Genomic DNA, 16,742 nt, shown 5'->3' with positions numbered 1-16,742 from the left:
GATTGGTTGTTCTTAAGATTAGATGTTTTAATGCCTGTAGAGAATTTAGTACAATGCCTAGAACACAACAAAACTTTCTGGAAATGCTCTACACCTTAGTGTTCAATACTGCATACGCTACTGGGCACTTGAAACACGGCTAGGACAACCGAGGAATTGAATTTTTAATTTAATTTATTTTAATGTAAATAGACACAGTGCCTGATGGCTACCACATTGAGCAGTGGGACTCGGGAAGACAGTAGGTGTTCAATGAATGCTAATCATGACTATTATTAAGAGTTGTTGCTGCTGCTGTTGTTATTACTATCATCAGAAATTTCACTGGTTGAGAAAGCAGAAGGCCCAGCTCCTTCCTGAGCACACTGAGGACAGGAGACGACCGCATTCACCTCTATGTCCTGCTAACTTGCAGGGGGATTCTGGACCATCTGGGCTGTGGACCTCTTAGAGTTCTGATGAAAGCTGGGGATCTCTCTCCATAAAGCAAACACTCACTGTTTGTACAATTTCAAGGGTTTGTAGGCCCTGTAGTAGGTACCCCTGATCCAGGAGACACTGGGCACACGTCAGGTTTTCAGACAGCACTTGCTAACGTGGGATCATAGCCAGGCATGAAATACAAGAGTGGGCACTTCTATGATCAGAGGCTGAGCTCCAAATGCAGGCACCATCACCCCTAGCCTAAGCTAGTTTTATTATGATTTATCCAACTTGAAATGGACAGAGCTGGCTAATGTATCCTGCTCTGCTGTGTGACCCTGGTCCAGTTTCTTAACCTCTCTGAGCTTCAACTTCCTACCAGTAAAGAAGGGTTGATATTTGTACCTACTCCATAGAATTGCTCTCTGAATTAAATGAGATAAAGCAAAGCACTTGGAGCAGTGATTGATAAAAGAGTAGTTACTATGATTCTAATGTACTAACCAAGCATAATTCAATAAACATTAACAATCAAAGGGAAATTCCTTCAATGCTCCAAGTATCAGCAAGTCTCTTGAAATGAGTCTCAGTGCCACATTTGATTCTTAAATGGGGACTTACTCAGATGGATATGTTGTCATAATTTTAGTTTCTTTAAATTCTTTTTGCAAGGATAAAAAGCACAAAAATTCATTCATCTCTCGTCTTCTTGAATCATTGAAAGGAAGAAAATACGCTGCCTCCCATCCAAGTTTAGCTCTCCTAGCCACCTTGCCCAGGGCACAGGGTAGGTAAGTAGTAGGGCCAGGTGGCCCATGGATGTCTCTGACCCTCCTTAAGTTGGGGGATGATCTTAAGGGGGCCACTGGGCTCCCAGACTCAGAAAAAAGAGCCGTTGCCCACTGCAGCCAGGGTGGCTGTTAACACAGCCAACGAAGGCTCAGCCCTCCTGCCCAACTCCCACTAGAAAAATCATTCATTTGGGCCTCCAGAAAGACCCCTTCTCATTTTACAGCATTGCCTGGTGGGAGGAGAGACTCCCAGTGCTGCACAACTCCAGTCCAGGATTCACCCAGGGAGGGCATGTTCTAGTTTGCTAGCTGCCGGAATGCAACACACCAGAGATGGATTGGCTTTTAATAAAAGGGGATTTATTTTGTTGGTTCTTCAGAGGAAAGGCAGCTAACTTTCCACTGAGGCTCTTTTCTTATGTGGAAGGCACAGGATGGTCTCTGCTGATCTTCTCTCCAGGCCCCTGGGTTCCAACAACTTTCCCCGGGGTGACTTCTCCAAAGGCCTGGGCTGAGCTGCAAGTGCTGAGATGAGGAATGCTGAGCTGCTAGACTGTGCTACATTGCGTTCTCTCATTTAAGCACAAGCCAATTAAGTTAAACGTCACTCATTGCAGCAGACACGCCTCCTAGCCAACTGCAGATGTAATTAGCAACAGATGAGGTTCACATACCCTTGGCTTATGTCTGCAGCAACAAGATTAGGTATGCTCACCTGGCCAAGTTGACAACTGAATCTAACACATGTCCACCCCTTGTCAACTTGGCAACTTCAAGCATCACCTTAACCAGATGCAAAAAATTCTGTTCTTGCTGTGGACCTGTGAATCTCAAAACAAGTTGTCTAGTGCCAAGATGCAAAGGAGGATATTCACAGGATATAGATTGTCATTTCCATAGGGAGAAATTGGAAGGAAAATCTGCAGGCAAACACCATTGGATTTCAAAGTCTGAAAGCCATTTATCCTTTGGCTGTAGAAAGTGGCAGTCCCACCCCTTCCAAGGGCCTATGCAGTGGCCGGCCGCTTTCCAAATCAACCTCGGGGAACATCGAGGAGACCACCTCTGGGCTCCACTCTCTCCAGGCATCAGGGCCACCCCTGGGCTCTCTGCCATTTCTGGGGCACACGCTCAACCCCTCCACATGGTGGCAGCCAGGCTCTCCCAGTCCCCCAAGGAGCGTGCTACGCCTTTTCCAAGGCCTGAGGCTGTACAACTCTTCCACTGCAATGAGAGGGGAAACTCATCCTCGCCCTTCAGGGTAAACTCACCCTCTCCACGCATACAGGTGGGTCCACTCTCCTGGCTGAGGTTTCTTGGCTTCAGACCCGAACTTCCATGGTTCTCACTCTGCAAACTCCAATCTCTCCCTTTTGTGTCCTCCTTTGTCAAGATTGGCTGTGGTTTCATTTACACCAACAGTCTATTCAAGCCCTCCAGGACTTCTCCATCAATCTCTTCACAGTTCCTCCAAAGTCTTCCCCTTAGCCATCCAAAACACAGTTCCAACAGATCTGGCATTTGCAAACCGCAGCAGCACCCCACTCTCCGGTACCAACTCTGTTCTAGTTTGCTAGCTGCCGGAATGCAATACACCAGAGATGGATTGGCTTTTAATAAAAGGGGATTTATTTTGTTGGTTCTTCAGAGGAAAGGCAGCTAACTTTCCACTGAGGCTCTTTTCTTATGTGGAAGGCACAGGATGGTCTCTGCTGATCTTCTCTCCAGGCCCCTGGGTTCCAACAACTTTCCCCGGGGTGACTTCTCCAAAGGCCTGGGCTGAGCTGCAAGTGCTGAGATGAGGAATGCTGAGCTGCTAGACTGTGCTACATTGCGTTCTCTCATTTAAGCACAAGCCAATTAAGTTAAACGTCACTCATTGCAGCAGACACGCCTCCTAGCCAACTGCAGATGTAATTAGCAACAGATGAGGTTCACATACCGTTGGCTTATGTCCGCAGCAACAAGATTAGGTATGCTCACCTGGCCAAGTTGACAACTGAATCTAACACAGGGCATGATCCCAGACTGAGAGCACCTGCAAGTTCAGACAGGACCAGAAAGGGCTCCCAAATCTCCTTTTGCTACAGAGTGGATCTCACTCCCACATGGGTGAGACAAGCACGGTGCCTGGCGCCTCTACAAACACTGCTGAATGCCTGATGTTGATACTGCAATAGTACTCCAGCCTAGCAGGCAATGCCCTCACTGCATGATACTCCAGGAAACTGAAGCCAGAGAGGTCCATGCAGACACAAATGGGACCCAGGGCTCCCAGTTCCAAAGCCTGGCCCTTTCCACCATTTCACACTCTCAGTATAGCTCATAACCACGTGTGGGTTGTTGGTTTTGACTCCAGAGTAATGCAAAGCAATGCCCCGGAGCCAGATCTCTGGGCTGTACCAGTTACCAGGGCAAGTTCTTGCCATCTCTGTGCATTAATTTCCTCATTTATCTATTTATTTCCTTTTTTATCTACTTCTTGAGGCGCTGGGGTAAGTAAATTAGGACATATAACACACTCAATAAATGGTGTTAAAAAAATCTTTATTCCATTAACATAGCTTTAGTTCCTATTTACTTGAAGGGAATGAAGGTTCCCCAAAGGACTTCTTGATCAGCTCCTGAGTTTTATACATCTTAAATACAGACTTCGCAAACTCAGAGTAGAAAAAAGATGGAAGATTTGGCCCTTAGAAAGAGTTAGATGAGTTGAGGTTCCTAGAACCCTGCAGCTGCCCTATTTCTTCCACTGAGAAAGCAGGAAGGAATTTGAATCAGGAGGGGCAGAACTGAGTCTCCTCTGGTTTCCTTGCTTCCACCCTGACAGAAGCACCTTTTCCTACCTGCCAACCAGCAGCAAATGCTGCCACCAGCTCCCTAAGAACCTCAGGAGGTGGCTGCAGGGGGGCACCCAGCCCAACTGCACGGGAGACACCACTAAGCAAGAAATCCGGGATCCCTCTGCAACCCTCCTCCCATCAGACCAGGGCACCCAGCACTGCCGTGGAAATGCATCACAATCAAAAGCTCCTGGAACTTTCTAGGGGCTTCCAGCCAAGGCTCCGTTGTGGGTCCCTAATCCTGTCCTGGAGGGAGCAGAGCAACCTCCATGCACATACCATATATTGACCCAATCCAAAGGTAACTGGTTGGGTAACTACAAATGCAGGCACTATTGTAATAAGGTTTTTAGTATGCACCTCCATTTTTTACTTCTCACAGTTTCTAAATTGCAAAAGCATAAAAGGAATGATAAATCTATGGTTTCAGACATACAATATATAAAGACATAATTTGAGACAAGCCCTACAAATGGGGAGGAGGCAGACAGGTATGGGAACAGTGTACGAGTGTCGTGTTCAACTTCAATTGATATCAACTCAAACGTGATTGTTACATGTGTAGGATGTTAAATTTAAGCCCCGTGGTAACCACAGAGAAGAGATAAAAAAAATAAATACCAAAATAAATGAGAAGGTATTCAAAATGTTACATTGCAAAAAATAAAATAAATATGAAAGTATTCATTAGCAGAAGAATTGAGTGGAAAAAGGTGCATAAATTACAAAGACCAAACAGCAAAACGGGAGAAGAAAGTCCTGCATCATCAAGAGTTAGTTTAAATGCAAATGGATTACATTTTCCAGTCAAAAGGCACAGATTAGAAGTATGGATAAAAAAGCATGACCAAACTACATGCTGTGTGCAAGAGATTGCCCTTAAATTCAAAGATACAAGTAGGGTGAACGTGAAAGGACAGAAAAGAAACTATACCATGCAAATAGTAACCAAAAGAGAGCTGGGGTATTCATATGAACATAAGATAAAATAGACTTTAAATCAAAAAACGGTTACAAGAGACGAAGAAGGCCGTTATATACTGATAAAGGGATAAATTCATGGAGCCAAAACAGTTATAAATCTATACGCACCTAACAGCAGAGATCCAGAACATATGAAGCAAAATACCAACATAATTGAAGGGAGAAATGAATGGTTCTACATTAGTAGTAGGAGATTTCAATTCGCCACTTTCAATAATGAATACAATATCTAGACAGAAGATCAATAAGGACACAGAAGACTTTAATGGTACCACAAACCAAGCAGACCTAACAGGCAATCTATGGAGCACCTCACCCTATAGCAGAAGAATACATGTTCTTCTCTAGAGAACTTGGATCATCCCCTGGGATAGACGTCATTTCAGGTCAAGAGTCAAGTCTCAATATTTCAAAAATCTTGAAATTATACAACCTATATACTCTGGCCATAAAGGAATGAAGTCAGGAATCAATAATAGAGAGCGAACTGGAAAATTCACAAATATGTGGAAATTAAACAACATGTTCTTAATTTCTTAAACAACCAATGGGTCAAAGAAAAAATCACAAGGGAAATCAGAAGTATCTTGAAGTGAGTAAAAATGACATCAGAAAACACAAAAACTTATGGGATGCAGCAAAGGTAGTGCTGAGAGGGAAATTCATAGCCCTAAATGCTTACATTAAAAAAGATCTCAATTCAGAGACCTAAAAGTGGAGGATCTCCAAAAAGAAGAATAAATTAAACTCAAAGTGAGCAGAAGGAAGGAAATAGCAACGATTAGAGCAGTGATAAATGAAACTGAGAATAAAAAACAATACAGAGAATCAATAAAACCAAGAGTTAGTGTTATGGAAAAGATCAGTAAAATCAGCAAACCTCTAGCTACAATAACAAAGAAAAAGAAAGAGAACACAACCAAAATCAGAAAGGAAAGAAAGGTCATTATTACAATGCTACAGAAATAGAAAGGATTATAAGAGGATATTATGAACAACTGTATGCCAACAAATTAAACAACCTTGATGAAATGATCAAATACCCAGAAACACACAAATTACACACACTGGCTCAGGAAGAAACAGAAAAGCTCAACAAACCAGAAACAGGGAGTAATCAAAAACAGCCCAACAAAGAAAAATCTCAGACCAGACGGCTTCACTGGTGAATTTTACCAAACAATCCAAGAAGAATTAACACAATTTCTGCTCAAAATCTTACAAAAAATAGAAGAGGAGGGAATACTTCCTAACTCATTTTGGTCATCATGGTCAGGCCAACATGTCCCTAATATCAAAACTAGACAAAGATACCATGAGCAATATCCTTTATAAATACAGATGCAAAAATCCTCAACAAAACCTTAACAAATGTATACAATAGCATATTAAAAGAATTGCACTTCATGATCAAGTGAGATTTATCCCAGGTATGCAAGGGTGGTTCAACACAAGAAAATCAATTAATGTAACACACTACATTAATAGAACAAAGACAGAAAACATACACACACATACAAACACATGATCATTGCAATCGACACAGAAAAGGCATTTGAAAAAATCTGGCACTCTTTTTGATAAAAATACTTAGAAAACTAGGAATAGAAGGAAGCTTCCTTAAAATGGGGCATATGTGAAAGGGCATATACAAAATACCCACTAACATTACACTCAAAGGTGAAAAACTGAGAACTTTCCCTCTAAAAGCAGGAAGAAGACAAGGACGCCCACTGTTACCACTGTTATTCAACGTAGTACTGGAAGTTTTATCCAGAGCAATTAGGCAAGAAAAATAAATAAAAGACATCAAAATTGGAAAGGAAGAAATAAAACTTTCTGCATTTGCAAATGACATGATCCTACTATAGCAATTCCTAAAAATCCACAAGCTACTAAAGCTAATAAATGATTTGGAAAAGTGGTGGGGTACAAATCAGCAATGTTTCTATACACGAGTAATGAACAATATGGAGAGGAAATCAAGAAAAAAATCCATTTATAATAGCAACTATAAGAATTAATTATCTGGGAATAAATTTAACCAAGGATATACAGGACTTATACACAGAAAACTACAAAACATTGCAAAAAAAAATCAAAGAACTAAAATAAATAAGACATTCTAAGTTCATAGACTGGAAGACTAAATATTTTCAAGATGTTAAATATACCCAAAGTAACTTACACATTCAATGGATTCCCAATCAAAATTTCAATAGCCCTCTTGAAAGAAAGAGAAAAGCCAATAATCACTTTTATAAGGAAGGGGAAGGGGTCCTGAATAGTCAAAAATATCTTGAAAAAGAAGAATGAAATTGGAAGACCAATGCCCCCGATCTTAAAATTTATTATAAAGCTACAGTCATCAAAAACAGCATGGTACTGGCACAAGGACAGACATACACACCACTGGAGTCTTACCTGAGAGTTCAGAAATAATCCCTCACACCTATGGTCAACCGAATTTTGACTAACTAGGGGACCAGGTCTACTCATGGGGGAAAGAATAGTCTCTTCAACAAATAGTGCTGGGAAAACTGGCTATCCATATGCAAAAGAATGAAAGTGGACCCCTACCTCACAATGTATAAGCTCAAAGAAAAATTAACTCAAAATGGATCAAATAACTAACTAAAAGAACCAGAACTATAAAAATCCTAGAAGAAAACATAAGGAAACATCTTCAAGATCCTGTATTAGGCAACAGTTTCTTAGACTTTATACTCAAAGCACAAGCGACAAAAGAAACAACAGATAAACGTGACTCTATCAAAATGAAAAACTTTTGTACATCAAAGGATTTCATCATGAAAATAGATAACTTACAGAATAGGAGCAAATATTTGGAAACCACATATCTGTAAGGATTTAATATCCAGAATATATAAAGAAAGCCTGTAATACAACAACAACAAAAAATCCAAACAAGCCAATCAAAAAATGGGTAAAAGATTAGAATAGACATTTCTCTAAAGAAATACAAATGGCCAAAAGGCAAATACACGGAACACAAATAGCTAAATATCATTAACTAGTAGAGAAATACAAATCAAAACCCTAGTGAGATGATATTTCATACTCACTAGAATGGCTACTACTTAAAAAACAAAAACAAAAACAGGAAAAAAGTGTTGGAAAAGATGAAGAGAAAAAGGAACAGTCATTTATTGTTGGTGGGAAAATAAAATGGTGCAGTCACTGTGGAAAACAAACTTTGGTAGTTCCTCAGAAAGTTAAATACAGAATTAACAAATAACCCAGCAATCCTACTTCTACGTATGTGCCCAGAAGAATTGGAAGCAGGGACTCGAACAGATATTTGTACCTGATATTCATAGCAGCATTATCCACAATTGTCAAAAGATGGAAGCAACACAAGTGTCCATCAACTGATGAATGGATAAACAGAATCTGATGTATACACACAATGGAATATTATTCAGTCATAAGAAGCAATGGAGCAATGGATGGTGGTAATGGTAGCCCAATACTGGAATGTAATTAACACCACTGAATCGTATGTTTGAACGTGGTTAAAAGGGGAAATTTTAGGTTGTATATATATTACCAGAAAACATTTTTTAAAAAAACCATTGGACTGTACAACACAAACAGTAAACACTGATGTAAACTATGGACTACAGCTAATACTATAATTATAATAAAAATGTTTCAGCAATTGAAACAGTTATCAAATTAGTGCAAACTGTTAATAATAGGGAAACTCCACGTATGAGGACAGGTACATGGGAGCTATGCATTTCCAGCATGATTTTTCTGTAAACTTACAACGTCTCAAAAAATAAATAAATAAAATAAAGCTCCTGGAAGCCACCTTGCCAGAAGTATCGTGAGGAAATGGCTGCATTATTCATGAGGATTTCTGCCGTCTCAAGCCCACAAACATGACACATGCAAACCAATTTAAGTCTATACTGCAGGCATCACAGAGCCCCAACTACACTCATTCAGTTGGCAAGGGGGCTGTGATTTCCACCCCAAGAATCAAAAGTCCAGCAATGAGCAAGCAGAAGTTTCCTCTTCTCCTTGATGACATGGTGTCCTTAATTCATCGGTTTGGTCCCTACAATTTTTGCCCACCTGCAGCCTGAAACACCCTATCGCAACACAAGCGAGGTCATTTTCCCCTGCTGCCCAAAACCCCCGGTAGCTAAATGTTACTCTGACTACAAGCCAAATCCTTCTGTGGCCACAAGGACCCGCCTGATCGGCCTCCTGTTCTTTCTGTGACCTCATTTCTTCCTCCTCTCTCCCTGTTCCCTCCTCTGCCGCCTCACTGGCCTCCCTGCTATTTCTTGTTCTTGACTCAAGACATCTGCATATACTGTTCTCTCTGTCAGCAACACCCTTCCCCCAGATGGTCCCCTCCTTTCCTTCAAGGCTCTGCTCAAATACCACTTCACCAGAGAGGCCCCTCTTGACCATTGTCTGGCAGAACATCCCTTTTCAACCCTCTCTAGCTTCTTTTCAGCTTTATTTTCCTCACAACACGTCACCTATAAGACACATTCATTGTTTACAAATCTGTTCCCACACTACATGAAAGCATGTAAGCACTACACTGCTTTGCTCATTTCAGGACATCTTCAGCTTCTAGAACAGAACCTGACACACAATAAATGCCCAATAAGTATTTGTGGGAGGAAGGAGGAAGCAGGGAGGGAAAAAAGAAAGGGAGGAAAGAAGTTCATTTCTTTCTAAGAGATGGCAAAAAAGGGTCCTTCCAGAAGTACAGTTTCAGGCAAGGCCATCCCTAGTGCATAAAACTTCTACAGCTCTCCGCTATCTGGTGGAACGAATCTAATGCAGCAGGCTGGCATGCACAGTCCTACATAAGTAGGAACAAATGGAACTTCCCTGCCTCAACCTCTTCCCTCTACATACCTGATCCCATGCTGTGTTCACAGGGATTCAGCTAAACCTCACAACCCACTAACACTGCCCACCGCTAGCCAAGGTCACAAGCACAACCTTCACATACAGACAAGAGTGGGTTTGAATCTTGGCTTCTCCACTGACTGGCTGTGTGACCTCAGAGCAAACTGTTGCTTAACTTCTCTGTGCCTTATCTACCAAGCGAAGGGGATGATAATTCTTCCTGAGGGCAGTCATGAAGAGTGAAGGAAGTAATGTGCGGGGAGCACTGAGCAGCGTCCGACAGAAAGTAACCCTTCCATAAATGGTGGGGATTACTCGAAGTATTACATGGCCCAGTCTCTTTCTTCCTGCCCAAGCCCATTTCACAGATGAAAATCTCTAGGAGACATTCTAGGGAAGTTTGTCCTAAATGACAGACACAACTTAGGATCCAAGACTCCATCCTACCATCCAACACTGCCCCTCTTAGCCCCACATACGCATACGAAACCATTAAAGAGAAGGGAGGATAAATTATTCAAGAACGTGTGGTTCCAATCCGATGTGCCTAGAAAAGTGAAGAGCAGGGCAGGGACTGGGTCTGCATTATCAGATTACAGCAGGTATTACTCTCGCAGTATTGACTCACTGGGCCAGAGAATTCTGTGTTGCGGGGATCGTTCTGTGCATTGCAGGATGTCTTAACAGCATTCCTGACCTTTACCCACTGACTGCCAGCAGCAAAGCACCCCCTTCCCTCAGCAGGGGTAAGGTTGCCAGATTTAGCAACACATACTTAATCTGAAAAACCATCCATGGTGTATCTGAAATTCTAAGTTAACTGGACAACGCGTATGTTATCTGACAACCCTACTTGGGGGAGGGAGGGTGGACGAAAGCATCCCTCTCATCTTCCCCCAACCTTCTTAGCATGACCCATTTCCCTTCCCCATTCTGCTAACCCCCACCCAGACATAAGACTCTATACTGCATCCCCCCTCCCCATCCAGCCCCTCAGCCCACTCAGCAGCTGAGGCCATCACACCACAGTTGTAGGGTTTCCACCTGCTTCAATTCAAAGCGCTTCCACGCAGCCTCCTCTCCCGGACCCGCCTCTTCGCCCTGCCCTTCCCCAGGGGTCTCTCCTGCAGCCCACAACCCCCTGCCTTTTTTCCCTCCAATTAAGAGGCCTCCCAGGCGCAGCCCAGAGGCAGGAAAACAAGGCAGTTAGTCACTCTGCTTCAGTTACCAACTCGAGTCACGCGGCCAGGGCCTTTAATGGCAGTTGTCAAGGCAACGGGAAGCCAGGCGCTGCTTGCTGGCAGAACCAAAACAAAATTAAGGGGTGGCAGGATGAAAAGGAAGGGGAGGGTGAAGTCAGGATGGAGCTGGCTGGATTGAAGTGGAGGAAATCATGCTGAGGGCACCCTGTCTCCAGCGTTCCCTTGACTGCTCTGGGGAGAGAGAAAAATAAGGTAGACGCCTTGCCCTGGAGAAGCTCATGCTAACGTGATGGGTCCTTTCACACGTATTATTCTGCCAAGTGAGTAATTTTCATCCCCATCATGAATAAACTGAAACCCAGGCCCTTGTGAAGGTAAAGACACTGGTCTAAGATCATTCAGTTAATGAGCTCCACCCACTTCCTTCCACGTGTCCTCCCTGCTCCCTTTCCCTTGCTTTTAGGAGAAGATGTCATGTTCTATCTCCTCTGCATCAGGCACACTCTCTCTGCACCCCAGTCACTTTCCCTGTCCTTCAAACCCTCCAATTCAGGAGCTCCCTCTAGCCACAAAACCTTTGCATATGCAGTTCCCTCTGCCAGGAATGGCTTTTCCTCCCTTTATCCCTACCCCTACTTTCATCTAAAAGGCCTATTCATCCTTGGGACATCTTAAACATTACTTCCCCAGGAAGGTTTCCATGGGGCCAAGAGCCTCCTCTCAGCCCTCTCTGAACAGTCTGTAATTGCACTTTTACCACTCAGAGCAGCTGTCAGGGTCTGTGTTTCCCCACCAGAATGTCAGCCCCAGAAGTGCAGGAAAAGGGCCTGCCTTGTTCACTGCCACACAGCCCATTCCGGGTCTGATCCCAGATGACCCTCAGCAAGTAAGTGCATCGATATTTGAACCCAGCTCCGTCTGAGCCCGAAGTCCCTCTCAACCCTGCCTCAACGGGTTAGGTCATGCTAGCTCCTAGAGTCAGCACTGGGCATGGCCCCCAGCTCTGCAGCCACTGCTGCCCCCATTTGTGGTTGCAATGAGTGGGACTGACACTTGCAGACCTGCCTGGCTAATCTAGAGACACTGACTGTTGATGGTGCTCTTCTAGAAAGAAGGGAGGGAGGCGCCTCTGGGCAAGGCAGGGATGCAGCTCCTTCACTGAACCCAGAGGGCAGGGAGGAGGAAGACTTAACTGACTCCTAGGTTTTTATGTCTTCATCATTCCACTGGAAAACAGCTCTCTGACACCAGGGCAGATGCCCCCCCAAAAGAAGTAGACAAAGGAAGAAAAGGAGAGGGGAGACCTGCTTCTGGGAGCAAGGGCTGATTGCCACACCCTCAGGGGCACTGATGCTGCGCAGGGGTCTCAGAGACCTGTTCCCCTTCGCTGGCTTGAAACATCCCTTCTTCTCTCCGAGCTGCAGTTTTCTCACGTATACAATGGGAATTATACCATGCACACATCCAAGGTTGAGGCACTAGATAGAGGTGGATGCCCCAGTGGGCATTTTGTGGTATGGCGGTGGGTAAGAGCTTAGCTCTGACATCAGGCAGACCTGGGGGGTGGGGAGTAGGTCGCAGCTGTGCCCCTTTTTGGCTGTGTTCTGGGCAAGCTTCTTTGGCTCTCAGAGCTTCGGTGTCCATGTCTGTAACCCTATCTGCCCCAGAGGGTTCCCTGTGTGCACAGGGCACGGCACATAATACCTCCCGGTAAATGGAAATCTCTCATTACAAAAATAATTTGCCCCCAAGAAATGCAGAATTTGTGGCTGTGAATCCTGCTTCTGATTGCAGGTCCAGGGTTAAACAGGGCTCAAGGAACCTTGATGAACCTTGCAAGGTTTTGGTCCTGTCCTCTCAGGCACCAAGTGGGAAGCCCACAAGTCCCTCTAACCAGGAACTGGCCCCAGCCTGGAGATGAGCAGAAAATTCAGTCCACTCCCCAAGCCTGGCCGCCAGAAGAGGGGACATTAGCCCAGCCTCTGGCCATAGGGACAATGCGTCCCTCATAGCCCACTCGGTAACTTAAACCAGACTGATTTGGACAGGACAATGAAGGACACCTGAACCAATGAAGGACATCTGTTTCCAGGTGGGAAACTGAGTCCTAGAGAGGAGAAGGGACTTGTCCAAGGCACTGAGGGAACTGGTGGCAGAGCCGGGACCAGGGTCTCAGCCAGGGTACAGCCAAAAGGGGAGGCAATGCTTTGATCAGATGCCTGACGGACACTCCCTGCTTCCTGCAGGCCCCTCCCCAATCGAACCCACCATTTCCTTAAAAACAAAGGCACTCCGGGTGAAAACATCAGGAAAGCACATATACATCTAGGTTTGAGTGGAAGAAGAACAGAAAAGCAGCAGGTTTTTAACCTGAACGCTTTTGAGGGACTATACTGTCCCCTGATATCGTCATAATAATGTTGTGGATCAGTGGGTTTTGTTGGAGAGTCTAGACAGAAGAGGCAGGCCCCTGCAGGGGCGTCTACAACAGTCTGGGCTGAGAACTTCTGAGCCTTTCTGAGCGATCTAGCTTGTTCTGCATACCTCCTTATTCAGACAGCTGATCCTTTAAACAAAATGGGGTCCACCAACCACAGAGACACGGGCGCAGCAACAGGTTGCAGCCTCACAGCTACTCTTGGAAGTGCCGAGGAGTAAGTGTGGCTGCCTGCCATTGTGCAGACAGGGACCCCTTGGTGCTCAGGGCTGCCCCTGGATGCCAACACCCCAGCATGTGCCAGGTGCATGCACACACAACATGTGTGCGCGCACATGCACATGCAAACACACACACGTGCACACCCTCACAGGCACATGCACATGCATGTACACACGCATGCACGTACACACACACACACACATGCACAGAGAGCCAGGCACAGTCCCCAAGGTTCACGGAAAGCCTCGGTCTGAGGACTCACAAGGTACAGAGGTGACCTATGGGGTGTCAGCCTCAGGGGTGTGGGATGGCATGGGAGGCCGACACACACTCATACACACACATACACTCACATACTGGTCATTCATTCATACGCAGACTCATACATCATACAGACAGATACACAGACTCATACTCACAAAAACACAGATCTTCACACAGGCACACACATACAGACACACACACAGACACACACACACAATAAACAGAGATACACTTAGAGATCCCCAGATATACAGATGCTCTCAGATATGCATATTCATAGCCACGTGTCCCCACCCACACAGATGTGTGCACGTGCATGCACACACTCACACACGCTCCAGCATCGAAATGTTTCCCCAGGCCCCACCATGACAGGTTCTCCCCCTGGGAGAGTAGAGTGGCAGAGCAGCTGAAAGTGGTCTGATTCTTATCGTCCTGCGTTAGGGGTGGGGGCCCCTGCCTGTCAAGGGAGCGCCAGCACATGTTCACAAAGGTAACAGGCCAATGTCTGGGGACATTCAGAGTCCTGGCTTCCGGGATGGCTTTAGGGACTGAGAAATCAGGGGCTGGGGGAGGAACGATTTCTTTTCCCAGAGCAAACGGCTCCTTTCCAGAAGTCTGGCCTCGCTTCTGCAGCCTCATCCAGCTCCCCGCCTCGGTACACACACACACACACACACACACACACACACACACACACACACACACACACACACACACACACACACACACACACACAGCCCACCCCCACTCTCTGCCAGCCCCTAAGGGGCTTGTCATTTTGAAGATCGTCCCCCACCGCGAGGGATCCCACCCCCTTGCGGAGGGATCCCACCCCCTTGCGGAGGGATCCCACCCAGACACACCCAGGTTTACCCCGCACCTGGAGATCCTCACGCTGCATCCACCCTGCACACAGCACAAAAACATGCCCAGGCCCCCGCCCCAGACTCACCTGCCGGCAGCCCTGCGCGAGGTAAATATCCCCCCAGGTAAGCCCCACACCTGAGATGGCCACCCCCTCCCCTCCGCCGCTGGACACCCCTCCCGCGGAGCCCCCTTTTCCCACGTGGCTGCCGTGTCCGCTCCCCCTGGGGTACTCGACCTCCGCGCCCGCCCCGGCACCTACCTCCTTCTTGACCGTGCGGAGCAGCCTCTGCCGGGTCTCCAGCTCTGTGGGGCGACACGGGGGAGCCGCCGGTCAGCCGAGGGTGGCGGCCTGGCCCAGGGCTGCCCTCCCGCCGCCCCCGCGCCGCGCGCCCCTTACCCGCCGGGCCCGAAGCCATGGCTCCGCGCGCGCTGCGTTCCGAGTCCCGGGCGGCGGCGGCGGCTCCTCCTGGGCGCTGTAGCTGCGGCCGCGGCGGGGCGGGGCCGAGCGCCGGTGACGGCCGAGGGCGACAGACGTCAGGCTCCGCGGGCGGCCCTCCTCCCGCTCCGGAAAGCGACGCCAGAGCCGCGGGAGGAGCCTCCCCGCCAAACACGCAAACAAGATTCGCGCCCTCGCTCGCGCACGCACTGCACTCTAGCCTCGGAAGGAAGCCCCTGCCGTCCACCCAGCTCCCCCCACGTCCCACCCTGTTTACATCTCTCCGGGGAGGAGAGCATTATCTGTTAAACGCCTGCGGGGGGGCCAGGGCCGAGGAAGTGGAGGGCCAATGTGTGGGGTCCTACCGAGCCTTCCCCAGCAGCAGTTTTCTCAGATTTGAGATGGATATAATATGTTTTCCTCATTTGTGTAATCTGAGACTTAAATGCAATATTGGATGCAAAGCCCGTAACACAGATCCAGAGGAGAAAAAAAAAAAAGAGTTGCAATCATAAATGATAGCTGCTGCAGCTATTATTATTAATAATAATTATTATTGCTGCGAGTCTTCCATGTTATACTGGGTCTCCAGCCAAGAAAGGCCATAGCTTAAGAGGTTCCCTCCCCAACATGCAGGGCATTTTTGGGGAGATGGGGTCCTCCCGGGGGCCTGCCCCCTCCCAACCTCTGCAGCAGAAGCCAGGGCAGGCTGTGGACTGTATGGGCCTAATGCTTGTTTCTTTAATAGCTCCATCATCCTCTCCCCCAAGTTCCTATTTACCTAGAATGAAATTCAGGTCAACAAATATTATTACACACCTTCTATGGGCCCCCTCACTATGCTGGAGATACTGAAATGAGCAAGACAGACAAAAATCCCTGTCCTCCCGGAGCTTAGGAGGTTGACAACAAAATGAATAAGCAAATGATATGGTATGTTGGAAGTTCTGGAGAAAACCTAAACCAGGCAAGGGAAGTATGGAGGGCCTGAAAGGCTGGGGTGAGCAAAGAGGAAAAGGAGTGAGCCCTGGGGACTTCTGGGGGAAGAAATGGGAACAATACATGCAAAGTCCTTGAGGCAGGCATGTGCTCTCTAAGTATGATAACCAGCGAGGAGCCAGTGGGACTGGAGTGGTGGCAGTAACGGGTACAGTGGTGGGAAATGCACCAGAGAGGAGCTGGCAGAAGGACCCATAAGGTCTGGAGGGCCACTGTAAGGATTTGTATCCTACTGTCTATAGCTCCTCCAGTATTCAGTGACCCTTCTGAAGGCTGCTGGTGGTGGTGGGGGGTGGCTCAGAGCATGCCCCCTCCTTGTAGCAGTGAATCCACGGTCCCCTCTTTCCCTTTGCCAGTGTCAGGGGTCTT

At 46.5% G+C, this 16,742-nt stretch overlaps 1 protein-coding gene across 5 annotated transcripts in view; it reads right to left on the bottom strand.

Annotated features, from left to right (window-relative positions):
- SGSM1 (small G protein signaling modulator 1) overlaps positions 1-15,409 on the bottom strand; it is a 99,191-nt gene extending 83,782 nt beyond the window's left edge. For all 5 annotated transcript variants that reach the window (XM_077160671.1, XM_077160673.1, XM_077160674.1 and 2 more), the window contains exons 1-2: positions 15,336-15,409; positions 15,198-15,241 (exon numbers count right to left, since the gene is read on the bottom strand). In XM_077160671.1, coding sequence (XP_077016786.1) covers positions 15,198-15,241; positions 15,336-15,354 — 63 coding nt within the window. In that variant the 5' untranslated portion in view covers positions 15,355-15,409. The remainder of the gene's footprint in view (positions 1-15,197; positions 15,242-15,335) is intronic.
- Between the last annotated feature and the right edge of the window lie 1,333 nt (positions 15,410-16,742).

Source organism: Tamandua tetradactyla, chromosome 5, assembly GCF_023851605.1.
Source record: "Tamandua tetradactyla isolate mTamTet1 chromosome 5, mTamTet1.pri, whole genome shotgun sequence".
NCBI classification, from domain to species: domain Eukaryota; kingdom Metazoa; phylum Chordata; class Mammalia; order Pilosa; family Myrmecophagidae; genus Tamandua; species Tamandua tetradactyla.
This window is presented reverse-complemented; position numbering and strand designations above follow the sequence as displayed.